Source organism: Rhinolophus hipposideros (genome assembly GCF_964194185.1).
Source record: "Rhinolophus hipposideros genome assembly, chromosome: 12".
Lineage (NCBI taxonomy): Eukaryota > Metazoa > Chordata > Mammalia > Chiroptera > Rhinolophidae > Rhinolophus > Rhinolophus hipposideros.
The window spans coordinates 26,139,887-26,156,962 of NC_138058.1; the positions used below are offsets into that span (position 1 = coordinate 26,139,887).

The 17,076-nt window shown below is 55.1% G+C and overlaps 1 protein-coding gene across 18 annotated transcripts in view; it reads right to left on the reverse strand.

The window, feature by feature from the left end:
- Window positions 1-17,076, reverse strand: part of DYSF (dysferlin) — a gene marked incomplete at its 5' end in the record, with an annotated part of 204,335 nt that overhangs the window by 72,297 nt on the left and 114,962 nt on the right. For all 18 annotated transcript variants that reach the window (XM_081069417.1, XM_081069419.1, XM_081069415.1 and 15 more), the window contains 6 exons: window positions 1,665-1,694; window positions 3,104-3,133; window positions 3,963-4,103; window positions 6,918-7,099; window positions 15,033-15,110; window positions 15,606-15,699. In XM_081069417.1, coding sequence (XP_080925543.1) covers window positions 1,665-1,694; window positions 3,104-3,133; window positions 3,963-4,103; window positions 6,918-7,099; window positions 15,033-15,110; window positions 15,606-15,699 — 555 coding nt within the window. The remainder of the gene's footprint in view (window positions 1-1,664; window positions 1,695-3,103; window positions 3,134-3,962; window positions 4,104-6,917; window positions 7,100-15,032; window positions 15,111-15,605; window positions 15,700-17,076) is intronic.

Below are 17,076 nucleotides of genomic sequence, written 5' to 3' on the forward strand. Positions count from 1 at the left end.
CACGGCTTATCACAGCTCTCCAGGACGGCTGGAGCGCTTCTCACAGGGATCAGGCTGGGAGCCTGGAGGGGGATGAATGGGGGAATATAAGGCAAGAGCTTGGCTAATGCAAAGAAGACAGAAAAATCCTGCGAAGGCGTCAAGCTTCCTGCAGGAGCAGCAGCCGCCTCAGGACTACCCTGCCTCCACCCAGTCCCCTCAGATTCCTAAAACCAAATCGGACCCTAGACTTTGGCAGGAGGCTCAGCCTTCAAGTGCAGGGGGAGTGGCGCAGCCACAGGCGCTAGGGCTGGGGTGGGGGCCCCTGGGGATGAGGGGTTCACAAGGGCACCCCCTAGGGTGGTTTCCTGGACCATCTCTTACTCCATTCATCCGTGGGGGCCTCGGGCCCTCTGAACCTGCTGGCTCAGCCCCTCCCTGTGTCCACAGATCCCCAGGATTTGCTCTCGCCTGGCCTTGCTCACCCACACCCTGCTTCAGCCTATGGCAGGACTGGCCCTGCAGCAGGATACTTGGCCCTCTGCATGGTCTGGCCCAAAAGCTGCAGATTTGGATTTGCTTCCTGACAAGGAGACCACAGCCAGATCCCTGCTCTCGGAATCTGAGCCTTCACTGTTATATATTACAAATCCAGTTATTAAGGATTTTAACTTTTTTTAATAACGCATCCCTGGGCTGGGTCTTCTTCAGAGCAAGCTGTGGGTTTTGGCCACAGAACACTCTCAATCGAGAGAGGGCTCCGTGCTGCTTCCCTGGACAGGACTCTGCTCCCCTTTCCAAATCGGCAGTCTTTCCAACTGCAGCCAAAAGCAGGAGGCTGCCTGTCAGGCTCAATTATGGCCTGTGTACTTGGCGGACCCCACCTTGAGCTGAGAGCGAAAGGAAGTGAGGTAAGGCGTGCGGGGCCTGCGGATCCCACATCCTGACCCTACACTTGAAGTACGAATTGCACTGAAAATGTCAAATGGTGTCTGCTTCCCGCCTGAGGATTCCCTGATGGCAGAAAGTGGCTGCCCTTTACCCAACCCCCCATCTGACAAGGGCTCCCCTTCCCATCTCTCCGCCCAGACTTCTGCCCCTGCTCATTCTTGAGGACCCACTCACAGATGCACAGAAGGCCAGGAGGGAACATGCTCCTCAACCCCCACGGCAGAAGACGAAACCCCAAACGTCTTCTGGGAATCCCCAACCCACCTCAGCACCTAAATCATCCACGCCCTGAACTGGTGCTCGGCCCTTTGGGCCAAAGGCAGGTTTCCCACCTTCTTCCTGCATCAATGTCTGGTTAATGCCACCTCCACCAGAAAGGCTTCCTTGATTACTCTGGCCCCTTACGAACATTGTATTCTTGAAAACATGCCACCCGGTCCTCAGTTAGATGAAACTATGTATTGCTGTCCATGGGGTCTAGATAACACTGGCCTCCAACAGGGCAGCAAGCCCTCTGAGGCCAGAATCATGGCAGGACATACCCCAGGCAGCCCTGGATCCACTCAGAGTGGCAGGGAATGAAATCCAGACAGGTCTCTGTGTGACAGAGGCCCGTTGGCGAATCAGGAGCCCAGAAAGCTCCAGGGCACATGCCCAGAGGCTGGCCTTTACCTGCCCTCTGTCTCTGCCCACCTCTCCCCCAGCCACAGCCATGGCATGAGGGTCCACCTTACCTCCTCCAGGATCCGTGATGTATCGTGTACCTGGACCACACCATGGCACGTTCCACATCCAGGAGATGGTGAAAGGAGAAGGGTGGGATGGTAAAAATTCACCATTAGTGACAAGGAGCACTGAGCTGCTTGAGAGCAGCACACCGGACATTACCCTGAAAGGAGCCAACAGACACCACCTCCCATCCCCGCCAGCGCCATGTGCTTCTAGCCACGCCCCCCACATGGGCCCTGAGAAGGAAGGGACAATGGGCGACAATGCAGAGGGCCTGGGAGGAGACACCAAAACATAAACCTAGAGCCCAGGCATCTCCGGAGGTGACAGGAGAAGGGGGAAATGCAGCCAGGTAGGTGGTGGGAAGGGCCCTGCCCCGTGCAGCAGCCCCAGGAAGCAGACAGGCCTGCGGCCTTGGAGCTGTTCCTCCTGCTGGAGCATGTGGACTTGGGGAGCCAAGGAGAAACACCCCGGAGTCCCAGGCGCTGGCAGGCCTGAGAGTGGGAGCTTGGACTTGACTAGAGAGGGAATGGGAGAGAGACAAGGGCAGGTGGGGGGAGAATAGAGGGAGAATAGAGGGGCAAAGGAAGGCCTGCACGGTAAGATCTGTGTACAAATTGTGTGGGCTGCCTTGTGAGGGGGAAACATGCAAACAGGGCCCAGGTGACCACTTCTCAAAGCTGCAGCTGAGCTGGCTGAGAATAGTAGTACCTGAGGCAAATTAGCTTGGGTACCACAGTGAAAGGTCTGTACTTTCTACCGTGATCCCCAGGAGAAGGAAGGAGAGCAGGGACAAGGGCACCACGTCCCCATCACAAGTGGAGGAAAGAAACCGGGTCATGGTGGGAACACTGGTCTAAATCAGAGCTTCTGAAATGCGAGTATGCCTCAGAATCCTCTGGAGGGCTTGTGAATACTGCACTGCCTGGCCCTCAGAGTTTGCTTCAGGAGACGTGAAGTGGGTCCCAAGAAGCATTTCCAACAACATCCCAGGTGATGTCACGCTGAGAGCCACTGGGCTAAATCGATGGCTCTCAGTGTTGGTTGTACATTAAAATCCCCCAGGCAGCTCTGAAAGCTGCCTAAGCCATACCCTGAGAGACTGGGTTTCATTGGGTCTGGGGTGGGGCCGGCGCACTGAGGATTTTTACAGCTGCCCAGGGATTCTAACGTGCCACCCAACTGAGAGCCACAAGCTGGCTGACCATGAGGTCCCTTCAATCTGAGGCTGTGATCTTCTCAGGGAAAATGGGCAGGAAAGACCTGAGCTGGGTCGGGACCCCAGCCTCTGTCCACTCCTCCCCTGTGACCCCACTGGTCCCTCCTCTCCCTGAAGTGAAGACAGTGGTGGTGCACGCCTGCTGCCCTTTCTAGCCTGACACAGGGCTGCAAACACACGGAGGCCGGCAGGGAGTTTGAAGGAGAAAAGGAGAGCAAGGCTTACCTCAAAGCCAGGAATATGGTGAATGGCTGGCTAGAGGGAAGGAAAAGAGTTTTGCTCAGGTGTTTGTCACACAGGGCCCTTCACCCTCCTTTCTGCCCTGGCCAGGCAAACTCATCTCCAGCCACAAAATGAAACTCATGGAATATGTCAGTGATCAGACAGTCCCACGTCTGCAGACTCTCTTCCTTGGAGGCCTAGGGTCCCCTTGGAGCTGCCTCGGAGTTCGTGGGAGGGTACAAGGGGAAGCCAGGGGAGACAGTATGCTGTGTCCCCCTCCAGACACTTCACCTAAACAGCCCTACTTCTATCTGGCTTACACATTGGGGTCCACATCACACAAGAGCACGTTTGAAGATATGGTTCTAACCCAAATCCCGTCTTTTGTAGCAGGGAAGTGGGTGGCCCAGGATCACTCAGCGAGGCCGTGGCAGACCCAGTGCTAAGAGGTCCTGCCTTTACCTGTCCCTGGAGTCCCCTCCCCATCACAATGAAGCACCCTCCAACCAGCTCTTCCTCGCAGAAACCACATCAGGATATGAACCAGGGCAAAATACATGCAATGGCCAGAGGACTCAGGCATTCTACCCCAGTCCAGATTCTAACACTTTACCCCAAAGTTAGATCACGGCCTGATTTAGGGGTCCAAAAACATGGCCAAAATGGGTCTTGGCAGGAGGCCTGCCTTCCAGAAGTTGCTGTTCAGTGCTCCCCACTGAGAGCCGACCCTTGATGGGGGAAGAGGACATATCAGCAGCCCCCTCCCCTCTGTCGGGCTATCCCCTGCCGGTGTCCTCTCGACACACACACACCGTGTATTCCCTGCCTAGGCCTCTGGGATCTGGATATGGCCCAGCCTCACCTTCTCTCTCTGGATGAGCTCAAAAGAGGCCAGCAGCTCCCCCGCTGGCTGGCTGCCCCTAGTCAGCGGGAACCAGGCCAGCCGGGGCATCCGGTCCAGACTCGGCCGACAGATGCAGCGTCCCATAAACTCATCTGCACCCTGGAGAGGGAGTGGAGAAAGAGTCAGCATCCCCAGGCCAGGGCTCCCATAGTTCAGAGCGATCACCAGGCCTGTGCGTGGCTTCCGCACCTGAAAGGGCAGCCTCTGGGGCAGATGTGCGCTCTGCCCCGTAAAAGGACAACGAGAACCACAGGCGATGGGCCTGGCCACTACTGCTAGATTTGAATTCCCATCATGGTGGGGAAGTCCCTCTGTATGTCCAAACCGCACTGGCCGTGTTTAATTCAATCAAGCTCTGAGTCCATTTGAGAGAACAGAGTGACAGGATCCTAGCATTTCTCGAATTCCTTCACAGTATAGATATTTGACCTTTCCAAGGACTTTTGTATCTCCTGTTCATTTCACTTTTAAATTCCACCACCTTTTAGATGGGGAGACTGTGATCACACTTGTCAAATCACGTGAGTCTTGCTAAAATGATGTTTACATCTTATTATTCCTTTGCTCAGGCACCTTCCATGGCTCCCCACTGCCTAGAGGATCGAGTCCAGACTCCTCTCCTGGCACAGAAGGCCCCCTCCCTGCAGCCTGCTCACCTCTCTTGCCCTGCTCCTTTCCCTCCCCACACATCTTCTACTCCAGCCTCGGCTGGCTTCTTACCCCCTGGCCTTTGCGTGGGCCACTGCCCGCAGCCGTACTGCCCTCTGCCCTGCTCAGCCATCACTCACAGCCCTGCCCACGCTCGGCCTCTGACATGGGCCTCTGTGACCTTGCTGGACTCTGAGGGCCGCGGGCAGGTGGCAGAGCCTGGGCCTCAGAAGCTGGTGCTGCAGTCCTCACAAGCCCAAATGCCCTGTCCAAAGCCCTCATCTGGAGAAACCCAGAGCAGGCCTGGGCGGCACCTCTACCTACAAGCAGTCACCTCTCTGCTGGGGACATCCCAAAGAGCCATTCTGGAGTGACCTCCAGCTGCTGCGTAACTACCCCATCAGCAGGTGACAGTGCAGCACCAACCACTCAGAATGGACACCAGCCAAAGCACTGGGAGGGCTCCTGGAAGCTCCTCTGGGAGAGGTACTACCTCTTATTTGAAGGGTCATGGAGAGGGTGGGGGAGGGGAATCCTTGCAGAGCCCAGACAGCCAGGACAGCAGGAGCTCAGAGCAATGGGCGCTTGCCAGCAGCACAGACTTGTGGGACTACGTTACCACCGAGCACAGCCCCTGCTCTCCCCAGGACCCTGGAGCCCACCCGCCCAGCGGAGGTCACGGCTGTCTCCCCCGGGGATCCCTCCCAGGCACTGCCTGCAGACAAGACACAAGGCCAGAGCAACATTTTATAAAGAGGAGGTGTGAGGCTACTGTGAGAGAGACCGGGGCCTGCTGCCTTCTTCTGTGCTCTTCTCCAAACAAGTTGCTCATCACCCACCCCGCGAGGAGCCAGCTTTTACTTCCAAGGGAAGAAAATCGCACAGGTTGGCCTCCCCAGCGCAGGCCTGCTTTGCCCACTGCCAGCTGGCCCCCACTACCCTAAACAGTCACCACACCCTCCCAGGGCACCTGACATCTAGTCATGGCAAGTCTTTCTGGAAATATCTTCCTAACCCTGCCTCTTCCCCTTTCATCACACTGCTGCCCCTCCAACCCAATCCGGGCCTCTCTGCCACATGCCCCATCAGCTGACACAGTCTCTCTCTTCCTTCGTCTTTTTAAAATGTTATCCTGAGCCTGTCACGCCCCTGCTGCACTGGCCTCATTCTCTTTTCTCCTTTCCAGCCTGCCCTCCCCTCCCCTCAGTCTCCCACTCGCCCCCAGGCTCTGTAAGAATGCCCCCTGCCTCCTTCCAGCACCCCAATCCCACAATTCCTCCAGGGCTTGCGTCTTCCCCACAACCTTCCCGCCCACACGTTCCAGCCCTCTTGGGAAGCTTCCAGAGCAGTGCTGTCCAATACTAGAGCCACTAGCCACCTGTGGCTATTTAAATTTAAAGTCTAATTAATTAAAACTAAATAAAACGTAAAAGTCAGTCTCTCAGTTGCACTAGCCACATTTTAACGGCTCAGGAGCCACATTGCGGCCAGTGGTTCCCATTTCAGACAGGACAACTGCAGAGCACTTCCATCGGCGCAGAAGGTTCTGCTGGGCAGCTCTGTCAGGAGGGCCCTCGTTTGCCTCAGAGCCACGTGGCACTCGGGGACCCGCTGTCTCCCTGGAGGATTCTCTGTTTGTGAGTCTCGCCTCCCACCTAGACAGGGAACCCCAAGTAAGGGACGAGCCAGCCCAGTACACAAGTGTGGGATAAATGTCTGTGGAGTCAACGCACCTCTCTGATGGGGAAAAGGGACTGGCCTGGGATCGTATAAGTGCGTTAGCGGCAGAGAAAACCCCGGCTCTTGACCCACAGCTAAGGGCCCTTTCCAGGCCTGTCCCCACTGTCTGTCGCGGCCACAGTGTGCTAGCACTGTGCTAGCAATCCATTTTTTTTTTTATTAATTTTATTGGGGTGACAATTGTTAGTAAATTTACATAGATTTCAGGTGTACAATTCTGTATTACATCGTCTATAAATCCCATTGTGTGTTCACCACCCAGAGTCAGTTCTCCTTCCATCACCATATATTTGATTCCCTTTACCCTCATCACCCACCCCCCACCCCCTGGAGCAATCCATTTTTAATTACTCTAAAATCGTCTTAACCACTTTGTAGTCTGGGGTCGGGGGAGAAGCCAAAAGTCCCAGCCTTAGGGCACACCCATCTGGTTGGAGGCCCGTGCCATCCCTCGCAGCAGCTTCTCTCCCTAGGCCCCTTGAGGGAGTGGGCAGGGAGACGAGGGAGGGATGCAGGCAGACTCACATAGGTGTCGTGGTCGTACAGCTCCACCACGATGCTGGGCGGCTGCTCCGCGATGCTGGCCGGCTCGCCGAAGATCTCAATCTCGTAGAAGATGAGTGTCTGGTCCCAGGTGGGGTTCAGGGTGTTCTTCACCACCACCGTCTTCTGGCTCTGGTGCAGGAAGGAGACGATTGCATAGGGGTCTGCGTGGGCCGGGTGCAGGAAAGGGAGACAGGACATGGCAGAGATCGTGAGAGTTGCCTGCTCGGGAGTCACACAGGCCACAGAGCTGAAGCAGAGCTGTGGCTGCCACTCTGGAGCAACAATGTCAGGCTGCAGCCCATTTCCCCAGGGCTGTCCCCACCCTCCCTGAGCAGACTGGTGGGCCACCGTGGGGAAATGGAGCCTGGATCCAGCCGAGTGAGCACAGGGGTCCAGAGAACTTCTCCTTCTGGGCTCTCTCTTGGGTTGGCCACTGGGGGCAAAGTCCAGCTGGAGGAAGTAAATGCCTGGATGGCTCATTCATTCAGCCAACCAGAATTTATTGAGTGCCTTCTGCATGTCAGGCTAGGGGCTAGGTGCTAGGGGCTGAGAACGTAATTGGAGCAAAACCATAATCCATACAAGCAAACATAAAATTACAATCAGCGCTTTGAAGAACAGGTGTAAGACACGGGAGAGTGTATGAGGGAGAAATTTGGCTTCCTTGAGGAAGGGAGAGTAGAGCAGAGATGTTGGTGCCATCAGAATGGGGTGCCTAGATCTGCATTTCAGCAAGCTCACTCCGGCTGCCACACGGAGAACAGCCTGCCTGGGGCAGAAGTGAGAGCAGGGAGACAAGTTCTGAGGCTACTCCAACAGCCCAGGCAAAGAGGGTACTGGCAAAGATGGGTGGGGGGCCGCTAGAGAGAAGCACATGGCCTTAAGAGCTATTTAGTAGTGGGTGGTAAGAGAGGGACCCTGAGGCCCCTAGAGCTCCCTGCTATCCCCCAAACTCCTTTCCAGCCTGCCAGCCCCAGCTATGCTGGCCTGGGACCCTCCCACAAGTCATTCTCTCTGCCTAGTCCCAAAGGGAAGTTGGAGTCACTAGAAAAGATTCTAGAGCAGTGGCTCTCAAATCTGAGCATGCAGCAGAATCACCTGGAAGGCTTACACAGACTGCTGGGCCCCACTCCAACAGACTCATTCATTAGGTCTAGGGTGGGGCCCGAGAATTTTCACTTCTAACTAGTTCCCAGGAGGTATAGATGCTGCCTCCAGGGCTACACTTTGGAAACTAATGCAAGAGACGGTCCTACGAGACTGAGTGCGTGTCATTTAGGAGAGGAGCAGAGGGCTTGGAGGAAGGGCTCCACCGACTTCTCCCATTAGGACATCAGCCCGGGGGCAGGGTCCAGTTTGCTGCCATTTTAAGAGACTCACAGTGCCAAATGCTGAGGGCCCATGAACAGACAAGTCTAGAGAAGCGGGAGGCTGGTGGCTGGATGATAGCCGCCTGGGAGGGCTGAGCCCAAATGCTCCGACACCCTGTACCCTTGGCCCCTGCTCCATCCTGCAGCTCCTCGCATCCTCTGAGCTTCACAGTCCAACCCAAATGCTGTCCCTAACCCTCCATGTGGCCTCCGTGGACTCAGAGGTAATGGTTTCTGCCCTGATGGCCTCAGAAGGGTTATGGGATGTCCATCTGCAATCCTGGGGCTGAGAAGGGGAGACAGCACTTCCCCACAAAGAGGAGGGGAGCAGGACAGGTTCCTTGGCCTTAAGGAAACCAAGTGGCACACCAAGCATGGCCACTGTACAGGAGGTGGCAGAAAGTGGCCACAGAAGAGCTGGGAAGGTTGAGGTGGGCAATGGGAGGACCCACCATGGGATGGAGGGAGCAGGTTCTGACTATCACCCAAGGGGCTAGTTTTAAGGACAAAGGGGATCTAAGTTAGGGCAGAAGCTGTGGGCACTCACTGCCTGAACAATGCCAGGTCTGGCTAACAGGAGGCAGCCACCAGCCTGGACAAGCGCGTTAGCCTTCAGGCACAAAAGCACAATGGGGCGAATCCTGGAGGACTTCCTGCAGGAAATTGGTTTGGAACGTAATTCTTGGGGTAGAAGAGGGCAGTGGGAGGCTCATGGCAGGGAAAGGGGCAGGGGAGAAATGCCACCACATCTCGCCACCCCCACCTGGTGGTGGGAGTCTCCCTGGCATGGCGTTCCCCCTTCCATGCACCAGCCTGGAAGGACTGGCCCTGAGCCCCACCCCTCCTGCCCCTGGCAGGGCCCAGCGGCGTCTGTGCATTTAATGAAACCGTCTGGCTGTGATACCATCAGCTCCAAGCTCGGCAGAGAACCTCTCCCTGGTTCCAGTAAGGGAAAGAGGGAGCGTTCCGATAAATAAAACCATATTAGAGAGCCGGCGAAAAAGCCCCTTTTGTTCCCACCCCCCGTGCTCCCCAACGCTTTATTTTTATAAGCGCGCGAGCCCCAGACCGACCACGTTTACACAAAGATCACAATTGCACATTGTAGCGGCTGTGCACACTGTATTGGTGTTGGCAGCACCCCCCACGCTGGCCCCTGAGCAGGCAGACTCCTTCCAGCAGCCCCATCAGTGCAGGCAATGAGCTCAGCGCAGGGGGACGGGGAGGGGGTGGCTTTCAAACAAAAATCACCCAGACCCACACACGTGCCCCACCCGCCCATGGGAGGAAAAAACACACAACAAAGGCATTGTAAAGAGCAGGCCTGGAGGCCTGGGGCCTCAGACACTGGGCTACTGTGTGCTGGGGCCTGGCCTCTCCCCACACAGGGGCCAGCCCCTCCAAAAAAAAAAAAAAAAACAAGTGGGGGTGGGTGTTGCTGAGGCAAGGTGGTCAGATGAAGGAAAGCCAGACAGACGCACAGACACATCCCTCTTCCAGGAAAGCCAAGAGCAGGGAATAGCTGATCCCAAGGAGAGGTAGAAGGAAGGTGAGGGGCCAGCTCTTCCCTATCTACCCCCACCTAGGGCTCTCCCCAGAGCCACTCCCACAGGAGGGGGCGGCATGGGCTCTCATGCCTCACCCTCCAAGCCATACAGAGCACACCCCGAGCTGAGGCGGAATGTGACGGGATTGGAGCTCCCTGAAGACCACAAGCTATCCTGGGAAGCTCCAGCCACGAACACAGAAGGTTCTCCTGGACTCTATCACCATGAGAGGCCCCAGGAAGTGATTTGTTGGCTGGACCTGGAGTCCTGCATCCAAGCTCTGCTGCTCAGAACTTCCTGGAGCTCCAAGGAGGACACTTCTGCATTCACAGTACACTAAGCTTTGCTCATGGGCCTCCCACCAACCGGCTCAGACCACCGGAACAGGGGACAGGGCAGGCAGCGTCATCCCACTTGTCAGAGGAGGGAGCTTTGTCCCAGAAGACTGTCACTAGCCCATGCTCACACATGGCCAGGACTGGAGACTGTGACTCCTAGTGCAATGTTCCTCCTGCCATGCCACACTCACAGGAAAAGGGTCCTTAAGAGACAGTGGACTAGATCACTAGTAAGGTAACGCAGCATTATTTTTCCTATAAAATTAAGAAAAAATTATTTAGAATTATAAAACCCAGTGTTGGCAAATATTTGATGAAATCGGTACTCTCCTTTATTGCTGGACGCCATTCAGCAACCCTTCAAGAAAGCAATTGGGCAGTATGCCCGGGAAAACATAAAACTGTTTATACCCTATTTCCCATATTCCTGGGAATCATCCAAATTAACCAAAACGCTGTATGTACAAAGATGTTCACTCTAGCATTATTTGTAATCCATCATTCATTCAATATACAATTATTGACTGCCCAGCATGTGGTAGGTAAGTGTGGTGCGAGGGATATGAAGATGAATGAGACATGATCCAGGCTCTTAAGACTATGACTACTGGTTGGAAGTGGTAACTAAACAACAGTTATAATGGAAGGTGATGTGCAAATTAATAGTGGAGTGTATGAGGTGCCAGGGGTGGGGGGTGCCCAGTGTAACCTGGTGGCACCAAGTCTTCCAAAAGGAGGCCTCCTACCCTGTGTCTCAAGAAAATGGAGGTAACCAAGGCACACCAAGGAAAAGAGGGTGTCTGGGCACGCAGCACGGACCAGCAAAGGCACCAAAGATCACAAGCGTTTGGGAAACAGCAAGGAAGTATCCAGGGCATCGGGCATCGAGGACTGAGGAGGAGGTGGGCTGATTGTAAACGGTCCTGAATTCATACTCAGCGATTTGGACAGAGTCCTGTAGACCAGTGATTCCCAAAAGATGTTCTTTGAAACGTGCATTCTCTGGGCAGCTAATGAGTGCTTAAACAACCAAACACCCTCCTTGTTCTGCAACCACCTCAGCGCCTTCCAATGCCACTGCGCGCTGTAAATCTCTCGGTGAGCAGTGTTTCCCATTTTCTCTTGTTCAGGAACCCTTTGTAAGTGGAGCATTTCACAAGCCTCCAATGCACTTTGGAAAACAGCTCCTTAAGCTCAATGGGAAAAGTCCCCCAACCAGAGCCAGCCTTAACAAAAAGCTGTGCTTCAAACAAGGGGTTCGGCCCTGACTGGAGTTCAGACACGGGAAGTCCAACAGCAAGAATGCCCCAACCCCAGCCAGGACAGGGTCTGGACCTAGGGGAACACTAAAGCACTGGTCCCTACAGAGGAAACCTCAGCTGTGGGGTGACCCATATTGTGGCCTGGCTTAGCAGCAACACCCAACTGGCACAGCTTTCCCCTCCCAGGAATCATGAGGCCAACAAAGAGGGCAGGACCTTCCGCTTTCTCAACAGATACCCCACTCCTATAATTAACACGGCATCTGGTCTACTCCCCATCGCTCATTCACTTCACCAGGTCAGGCTCCCTGAGCCCACTGACCTGTGAGACTCTTTCAAAGATGTGTCTCTGGGTCTCTCATGCCAAGGGGCATATTCTGGAATGTGGTGACCTTACCACAGAGCTGCCCAAGGGTTGTTGGTATTGGTGGCAGCTCTGTAAGCAGAGATGATGGTTCCCTCAAACCACAGCAGTTTAGGTGCACAGCTGGGGTGGGGGGCAAAGCAGAATTCCCTGGGGAATCATTTGGCAGAGCAGATGGTGGCCTCCCCAATTCCCTTTGAGAAATATCAGAGCAACTTCAGGGAAGTGATGCCGCCCATTAGGTATGGTGCTGAGGACATGTGATTTCTAAGTCCTCTCGAGTAGTATTTTTTTCATTCAAAGTAAACCAGCACCTTCTCCAGACACTCACCAAGCAGTCGCAACCCCGGCCCAATATCAAAGAGAAGTCGTTTGAATTAAGTATCATTTTATATTTCTTATGCCGAATCGCTACGCAGGCCACACAGACTCATAACCACACACCCTCCAGGGGTCCAGAGAACTGTGCTGGCCACACACTTGAACCCACCCCAGGCGACATCCTCGGGCAGCTTCAACACCAGTATCTCCACAAGACTCCCTTTCCTGACTGAGTTTAATATTATTCAACAAATGTTTCCCGGGCAATTCCTGAGTGTTTCCCCAAGTCCCCAGCCAGGGAGAAGGAAGCAGACCAGCCCCGGTCTCTGGGCAGCCCCAAGGCCCACCATAGAGAGGACAAGCGGAGAACACAGCTCGGAGCCACGGGAGCCACCACCGTGAGGAAAGGCCCGGAGCGCCCCAGGTCGGCTGAGCTGACAGAGCGCTTCCTTCCGGAGGAAAGCCCTCTCTGCCCCAGACCCCCAGCAGGGAAGCTAGACCATGAGACTAGCGAGACTGTGCTCAACCCTCCCTGGCCCCAGACATTCTGGATTCACACATGAGTTTCCTCTGAGAAATGCCAGCCGGTGGCCATGCACAGACTCCGGCCGCCAGCCGCCCTAGGGTCAGTTCCAGGGGAGAAATTGCTTTGGTTTAGGGTTTGGGAGTGAAAATAAACACTCTGGGTTTTATAGGTTCACCCGTGTTGGCTGCTGTTTTCCTTTCCAGCAGCTGCTCAATCAGGCCTTTCATTCAGAAGCCAGTGGCCTCTGAGGAAGCCCTGGGCAGTGCCCTCAACGCTCAAGGGATGTTTATTTGGGGGAGGGGGTGGGGTCAGGATGGAAAGTGTGACGTCTCTGCAGGCCAGCGTCAGGCGGGAGCAGGCACAGTCCCCAGACGTGCACATTGACTCCGAGCATGGGTTCCTTGGAGAAGTTCCCTCCCCATAGGGTCACCGGCCCGCCTGGCCCAGAGAGGCCAGGGGCCTTCCACCCAGGCTCCACCTCACCACCCACCCCACACAAACATGCCGCCTGCACCCCCACGTCTCCCACCCTCCCCCAAAGGTAGAGGAAACAAGGTTGTGAATTAGTCCACTTATTTTTTTTCTCAGAGTATGTTCTAAGTGTCAGAAAGCCTCCTGGCAGTTTCCCAGGAAGTTGCAGCTGCAGATAGCAGCCCCTGGCCTGCCAATCCTTGCATGCTGGTTTTGCATATGCTTTGCAGAGGGTGCTCTAGGGACCCTGGACCTGAACCACAGAGCCTCCACCCTGCGCCTGGCTGCACACGGCTGGAGAACAGGTCCCTGAGAGGAGCGGAATGTGGGAAAGCACATCTGCTGGGGAGGAGGAACCCGAGTAGTCCCCACGTGGGGAGTGGAGGGGGCTGGGAAGGAGGACAGGCAGATGACTAAAAGCTGCAGCCACGTTCTGTGAACTCAGTTCTACTCAAGCTTTTGGAGGATGGTATATATATCACCTGTCAGCTATTTTAAACTCAAACATTAAGCTGAGTCTCGGTTTCTTTATCTGTAAAATGGGGATGTTGAATACCTACTTCATAGGAGAGTTGTAAGGGTCACATGAAATAATGTCAGTAAAGCACATGGGCTCATCGTGAGCACTCAATAAGTGGTAGTTCTTTAGATATCAATTGCTGCAGGTTCAAGGGTAAGATAAGGCCCCTTCCTGGAGGAGCTCAGTCATAGTGGGAAGCATGTGGCAGAGATAGATGGCAATTGATCTATGCAGTGGGTCAAGGCTCTGAGAGAGGTGCTGGTGAAGTGCCAGCCAAGCACTGAAGAAGAAGCAACCAGCTCAGCTTGGGGAAGGGTCAGAGGGCATCTAGGTTGGGTCTTGCAGGATGAGTAGGAGTTCACTGGGTTAAAACGAGGGAGGGAAGGCATTCTAGGCACAGAGAACACTAAGTACAAAGGCCAAGGATATGGAAGAACTCAACAAATGGTGACAAAAGTCTGGTGGGGCCAGAGCTAGTGGATGGGGGGGACTAGAGAATGATGAAACTGGCAAGATCCACGGGGGTCAGATCACAAAGGAGATGTCTGCCAGGCTGAAGAGCTGAGCATTTATCCGTCAGTGTCTCTGTCTGAAATGGGGGGAGTGACATGAGCAGATCTGTCTGGGGCGGTGCAGAAGGTAGCAAGGAGGCCAGGAGATAACCAAAGTGTCCAGATACAAAGGGGCAAAGCCAATTCCTAGTGAAATCTCCGAGAGAGATTCAGGAGCCAGAATCGACCAGACTGGATGACTGATGGTTTCCAACCTGATAGGTAATAGCACATGAGGGTATGACACCAGGACCAAGGTGGGAAACGCAGAGGAGGCCCGGATGGTATGTGACGGCGTGGGGGGGTGTCACAAGGAGTTCAGTTTGAACAGAATGAACTGTGAGGCCTCCAGTGGGAGATACCTAAGATGTGGCTGGACATAAGGGGCTCCCAGGAACTAAAGACTTAGAAGCTTCCCTAACATGAGTGGTCACTGAAGCTGGGGGGGGCAGTACCCAGAGAAGAGCACACGGACAGACTCTTGGGAACATCAGGCTTAGAGGGCAGTGACACCTGAGGAGGCAGAGCAGGAGGAGGCTGCAGGGGACCCAAAAGAGAGGGTGGTCCGGGGACCAAGGCCAGAGACGTTTGTAGGAGGAGGGGATGGTCCGTAAAGCCACACCCTGCAGAAGGGGCAGGCAAGCCACCTGACAGCTGGGAAGCCACAGTGACCGTGGCAACAACAGTCACCTCCACAAAGCCTGCAAACACAGCCCACCTGCGAGAGACGCCCTGGGCGGCGTGCCCTGTGGTCCAGAGGCCCAGTGGCTCAGTGCCCAGCTCTGAGTCCCTGGTCCCTGGCTTTGCTCCCTTCTCCTACCTACCAGAAAAAGAGTCCTTGTCCATCGCAGGCAGGTCCCGGGCCTGGTACATGTAGCAGCGTAGGTGGTAGCGGTTCCCGTCTGTACCGAGTGAAAAACAGAGATTCCAAGTGATGGGCTGCGCTTGGCTGAGAGCTGGAGCTAGCGGGGAGAGTGGAGTCTGCCCCTAGGAAGGGCAGAAGACAGAAGGGCTGAACAATAGAAATAACACATGTCACACTCCGCAGGAGTGAGCCACTCACAGGGTCACAAGAGACCAAAGCTCAAAGGTGGACACCTGAGTGATGAGCGCTGGGGGGCAGAGGGTGGAAGAGGAGGAGAAGGAGAGGTCAAACAGATGATGAGGGAGCCAGAATTCACACGGCCTTGAATGCCTGATTTGAAGCTTAGCGTTGACACACACGACACACAACACACACACACACACACCAAAAGACATTGACTCACCAAAAAGCACACAGACTCAGTTCTCCACAGCCCCACATACACACCTGACCATATAGCCCCATATAAACAGAAGCATAAGGTCACACACCGGTCCGTATCACCCAATAGACACCTCCCAACGTCACTTACAGTCGAAGATGCAGGAAATCGTGGGTCTGTTCACACCAAAGCTCAAGGTGGAAATGGAGGTGGAATCTTCACTCTTGTCGTCCACCATGCCGCCCTAGAGACACAGATCTGGTCAGGGCAGATCCTTACCCTGAGCCTGGGGGTGACAGGGAGACCGGTCCCAGAGAGTCAGGTCCTGGGGTTGGGAGACCTCTAGACACTGCTCCTCAGCTGCTGAGAGCTGGGCCATCGGCCTCTACCATCACTCTAGGGCAGCTCCCCTCTCCTGCAGTCCACAGACTCCAATGCCAAGTCCCAAGGGAAATTCTCCTCCCTTTCTGGTGGAGACCAGACCAGAATGGAAGTTTGACTTGTTCTAGCCCAAGAGGTTGGAGTTTGCTAGAAGGAAGGGCCTGAAGGATGTCCAGGGGAAATCCAATGGTGATCTGCTCATTGGGATGAGTTAAGAGGAGCCAAGGTCTGGAGGGCCCAGTCTGGCATCTCTACCCATCCCTGTGTGCCTGGAGCCAGAGCTGATGCCAGGGACACACAGGCACCGAGCTGGGTCCCCAGGCTCAGGGACAGGAGCGGGAGGTGAGCTAGGTCTACACTCAGACTCCGAGCCAGCCTGTCAGATTACTGTGCGTAAAGCTAGACTCTCACTCCCCTCCTTTTCCCTATTAGCGCTGGGCTCTAACCACCTGCCCACCGCCTTCTAGAGGTGGGACCAGATGCCCACCTCCCTGCTGCACCGATCCCCCCACTGCTACCTCTGCCACATTGCAGCCCCTCTCTGGGGTCCTGTGTGGTTTGGGGTCTTGGGGACCCAGTAGAAACCCAGTAGGGACCACGGCCCACACAAACAGGAAATGCTCCATGCACGCCGCAGCCCAGCCTCCCAGATCTGGCTTTCTAAAACACCAGGCCCATCAGCCTCTCATACCAGGAGCCCAACAGATGGGCTGGGGAGAGCTGGACAGCGCTTCCATGCGGTCCACTCCTTCTGCGGCCACTCAGATTTCTCCAAGTCCCTCTCCCCTTTCCCCACATGGTGACCTGCCCCATTCACTTGCCCAGTCCCTCTTCCCCATACACAAGTACACACAGCCTTGAAAAATAACCCCAACCCCCCATCCCTTGTATGGCCTGTTCATCCTGCCTAGGCCTTCCCAGAATGGCCACTTCCCAGGGCCTTTCTGCTGGGCTACCCAGACCCCACCTGGCTGCCACCATTTCACAGGACTCTTGGCCTCTCTCAGGACCCTGGAGCTACACAGTCCCCCTGTGCCTCCAAATACAACATGCATGGCCACTTCTGTGTCCCTCCTCTCCAAACCACGCCCACTCTCAGGGCCTAGCCCCAGACCCTTGTCCAGGAAGCCTCCTGGATGCCACTCCTCCTACTTCTGACCCGCCCACACCTAGAGCCAGAACAATGTCATTAATCAGTCAAGACTTGGATCCCCGGCCCAAATCCTTTGGTGGCTCTTGC